We start from the raw sequence: 5,000 nt of genomic DNA, 5'->3' as shown, positions 1-5,000 counted from the left end.
GGTTGTGGTGAGGACACAAAGGAGAAGGCTACCGAGTTGTTGAGGTTGTTGAATTGTTACAGGAGCAAAGCAGATTGTGTTGATTCCTCATTGGATTTCAAGCACCTTAAGAAGCCCTTCTGATTGATCCATGAGGATGATATTTAATTTCCCTTTTATTTATTTATTTGTATAGGTCATTTCGTAGAAACAGAATACACTCTTGTACAAAGACACACAGTCACATACAAAAGATACAAATTGTATTTCTAACACTAAATTGAAGTTTTTAAATTCAGTTTTCTAAAATTTGAGATATGAGACATCCAAAGATAAGATATTTGATCCAAAGGAATACATTGGTTGCAGAATGCAAGAGTGCAGAATCCAGAAGAAAGCCTCGGGTAAATAATTCAAACTTTTACTCAGATTTATGAAATATACCCGGGTACCTCCCTCCCTTACCCGGGTAGGATAAAATTTTCAAAAAATACCCGGGTAGGGAGGGAGGTACCCGGGTAGGCTTCATGGTCAATGGTCAAATAGGGGCAGATTGGTGTTATGTTTTTTGGAGAGGTTAAATTTTTGAAATAGTTTATAAATATGGTCAATTTGGTAATTAATTATTAAAAAAAGGCTATAATGGTCAAAAAGCCCCTTATTCTCTCTTTTCCTTTGTCACCTATCTTTGTACGATTATGATTTAGTGGCCGGAGACAAAGTTATCTCAAGTGACTTGAGAAACGATAAGCCATATATATATATATAGGGCTTGCAATTTCTCATGTTGCATGAGAAATTCAAGTTTTTCTACAAAGAGAGAAAGAAGTGGGGCCCACCTTAAAGAAAAAAAAATAGAAAAGTGATTAGTACGAACATCGAAGTGAGAGTGGTAGGAGAGGAGACTTCTTATGCAACATGAAAAGTCTTTTTCCATATATATATATATATATATATATATATATATATATATATATATATATATATATATATATATGGAGGGAGGGATCTTTGACTCCCATGTAAGATTTAAAAGTCTTACTCCCTATCTCAGCCGTTGATTTTCGTTCATCTAACGGTTATCATTTATTTGAAATTAAAAATTAATTAATAGGTTCATTTTTTCTGTAGTCAATGTAGATAAGTTATCTACATTGAACCCAAAACGATGTCTTTTTGGGACGAAAATCAAGATATTTTTATAATTATAATCTATTTCAGGGTTATAATTGTCTTTCTCATTATAATTTTTTAATTTTTCAACACAAAACGATGTTATTTTGAGAGTGAATGTAGATAACTTATCTACATTCACTGTAGATAATTTATTGAGTTATACCAATGTAGATAATTGGTATAACTCAATAAACTATAGCCGTTAGATGAGCGAAAATCAATGGTTAAGATGAATAGTAAGACTTTTAACTCTTACACCGGAGTTAAAAGATCCCTCCTATATATATATATATATATATATATATATATATATATATATATATATATATATATATATACTAGTATTTTAACCCGTGAGATGCACAGAGAAAAAAAGAAGTTGGTTTGTATGTCTCGTAAAAATTAATGCAAATTTAAAATAACTAAAAGATAAAATAGATAAGAGATATGCAACTTAATATTGAATAGTATCTATAATAGACTCAAAGATTGTTATATTAGTGACTCCAAAAATCTGCAATAACAAATTCCTTGGAAGAAAATTCAAGGGCATCTGTCTTTATTTCTCAATCGCTCTTCGCTTTGTAGAAGATGAAGAATCAACCATTATAAGAAGGTTTAAGAAAAAAAAGGAATATCCGAAGGTTTTAAAAAAAAATTAGGATTAAGAGACTAACATGTAGTTTACACAAAAAAAACTTCCTGATACATATAAATTAAAAGAAGTCGGTTGAAGTGTAGACACATGGATGATAAAAAATTTAACGACAAACATAGTTTTACGATGCATAATGTGTTTCTTCATTTTTTTTAGTAGAAGATGGTTTACCATAAATGTATTTTATTAAATTTTTTTTTTCGTAATCAAACAAAGGAATAAATATTTCAAAATTTCAAGTAATAAGCGAGTTATTGTATATTAATTATTTCCGAAGATTAACTTCAGAAGATGAAGAAGAAAAACAAACACAAAAAATTTAGATTATATTAAATATTATAACGTCAAATAATTAATGTTTAACCTCATGTTAAAAATTAAACAATCATCCACAATTATTCAATCAAACGTCAAATAAATATTTAGACATTGTATATTTGCTAATTGTCTAATAATTCTCAAATATATAGTTCAACAGCACCCAGAACAATGTTGATGCTACACAACTTCTTCCCCAGTAGCTCTGTCTATACAAAACTTCCCTTTCTTCAAGGTGTCTCCGACTTCAGCAATAGAACTGATTAAAAAAAAATTTGTCGAGTTCACTATACTGTATTAATAATATAGAATATAGAAATAATATGTAGTAGAAAATTATAAACATACAAATGGGTAAATATCACATGTTTGATCTTAACTCTTTCTCTATCTTAATCTTTTTGTTAGGACAGTTAATTGAACAATTAAAATTTTCATCCTTGACGGCATCAGATTTTATAATCAACGGTGACAACAAAGTGAGGGAAACATCAACAACATCGACACTATCACGTGTTTGACTCTCGTCATCCTGGTAAGACATTAAAATTGTATAAAATTATGTTACAAAAAAACAGTATAAAATTATGAAACGTTATATAAATAATGCAAAAAATATTTAATTGATAAAATCTTATTTTAATTTAAAGATATTGTAGTTCTTTCCGGATTTGCTGATACAACATCTGTGTCGCCAATATTATTGAATACTATTTGATTATGAAAATTAAAAATATTTGTAAAACTAATACAAAGTACTAATATAACAAATGTTTGAAATTGAAAACAACATACATTCGGGTCAACAATAGACTTAAGGTATGGTGCGATAACAGTTTCGTTGCAGAAAACTTTAGATACTTGATATTTTGGCTCCGTGTATGATTCCAAGTTCTTCTTTTTCACATTGACTTTAAATAGCATGAATTTGTCATTAAGAATGTTAAGTTTTTATGGGCAATGATCCAAATCACCACCCTGCATCAAAATGTTATACAAAGTTATTTAATTAACAATGAAAACCAAATTATAACATTTCACAACAGTTATGCTAAATAGAAACCAAAAGTATTACCTGTTTATCCAATAGAACCATATCCACATTGTCATCACAATATTTCCGATACAAATTAAGAACCTTCCAAGTCCTAACATTAATCCTGCACTCCTCCTTGGTAGGATTAATATTCTTTATAAAATTTGTTGGGCGTCAACGGGGAGCTTATGGCGGGGAGAGTCCACCAATCATGTGCCAAGTGAGCAACAACATTAACAGGGTTCGGAACACCACAATCAAACTCAAAATCTTAAGGCATTAGGTGTGTGAAGAACTAATGCATTAAATTGGTTATTTATAAGGTATCAGAGCCTCGGTGTCCCGAGTTCGATCCTCGTCGCCCCTATTTTCTTTGTGAAATTTCATAGCACATATACAATGGCGGACCCAGGTGGTTGCAATTGTCTGTACTCGCAGATAAAAAATTGGAGAATTTTTTTTTCACATGGGGTGGGTGATTTAGGTTAAGTAAAAAAAAGAAATAGGAAGATTGAAAGGAAAAAGGTAAAAATAGGCTCAACCCAACCAACCCCTACAATTAAAAGCTTAAAGCTTAAACCCTAGCACATTGCTTTGTCGCTTTTCTTTTTTTAAACATAAACCTTATTAGCTCCAAATCTTAATAAATATCAATGATTCCTGAAATTCAATCTTCATCAAATGGAGGAGAATCACACAAAATTTTTTACGGTTTTTTGTGAAACAAAAGTGGTCAACTTTGGATCAAATAGACATTGACAAAGGTGGGTTTTTGATCGGTTAACCCTTACAATTGTACTATATTTTACAAATGTCTTTTGTGGTGTTTATTTATTTTTTAATTATCATTATCGATTATTTTCTTAAAACTTTGGTTGATTCACCAAAGCTTTACTTTTGAAGTGGAAGCAAAAATTAGATCATGATCTTTAAAAAAAATATTCGGGGGTGCGAACTCCCGTCTTAAATGTGCAGACATAAAGAAATTTTTCTGGGTTCGCCACTGCACAGATAGGCTGGGCTTAATGCATCATCCACCTTGCAAGCCCAATGAGCTCTCTAGGGAAGGGGCGTGTTAGAGATATATAAAGTCATTAATATAGCCTCACCCAACAGCTTAAGCTTTTAGGTTGAATTAGTTCTTTACAAGATGCATGAGTCCTTCCACTTATATAGTGCTCACTTAATCCATTCTTAACCAATATGGGACTTCACCCACTCACACTTGGATTCCTCAAGAAATTATATTTGGAATACATAATGCAGAAAAACAGGTTGAGAAGAAGAAGAAAAACAGGCAGAGAATAGAAGAAATATGTGCACATAAGCCAACTTTCTAAAAAATGGAGTAATTTTCGGCTAGGGTTTTGGATGAAGCAAAATAAGAAAAATGTCTCATTTAATTAAGGAAAAAGGGAAACTAAATATGATCTCTAATCAACCCATTGATTAACGCCTCATCACTTCCCAATCATATTGGGTAATTTCTTTTTTGTAGTCGATCAATCCAATTGATTGGTTTCCCTAATTTCAACCAATCAATCTAATTAATTGGTTTTCCTTAATTTTGAGTCGGTCAATCTAACTAATTAGTTTTCTTAATTTTCTCCATTGTCATCAAAGCTAATTCCATGACTATATAAAAATTCAAAATTTAAATTCAAAATTTTAAATTCAAAATTAGAATTCAAATTAATTTTATTAATTTAACATTTAAATTAATTAAGTTGCACCATGGATCATGTCCCACTTGGCCCATGACACATATAATTTTTTTTTTAAGAACTTACTTAAAATGGAAAGTTTAAAACAATGCAAATCATTGTATGAATT

At 30.5% G+C, this 5,000-nt stretch overlaps 1 protein-coding gene across 1 annotated transcript in view; it reads left to right on the top strand.

Moving 5' to 3' along the window:
• The window catches only part of LOC133299564 (U-box domain-containing protein 21-like), a 528-nt gene extending 405 nt beyond the window's left edge, over window positions 1–123 (top strand). The window contains exon 1 of the mRNA XM_061499031.1: window positions 1–123. This exon is cut by the window's left edge and continues 405 nt beyond it. Coding sequence (XP_061355015.1) covers window positions 1–123 — 123 coding nt within the window.
• Window positions 124–5,000: the final 4,877 nt, after the last annotated feature.

Source organism: Gastrolobium bilobum, unplaced genomic scaffold (assembly GCF_033153095.1).
Source record: "Gastrolobium bilobum isolate Gb01-03AN ecotype WA unplaced genomic scaffold, APGP_CSIRO_Gbil_v1 utg72547, whole genome shotgun sequence".
Classification (NCBI taxonomy): domain Eukaryota; kingdom Viridiplantae; phylum Streptophyta; class Magnoliopsida; order Fabales; family Fabaceae; genus Gastrolobium; species Gastrolobium bilobum.
This window is presented reverse-complemented; position numbering and strand designations above follow the sequence as displayed.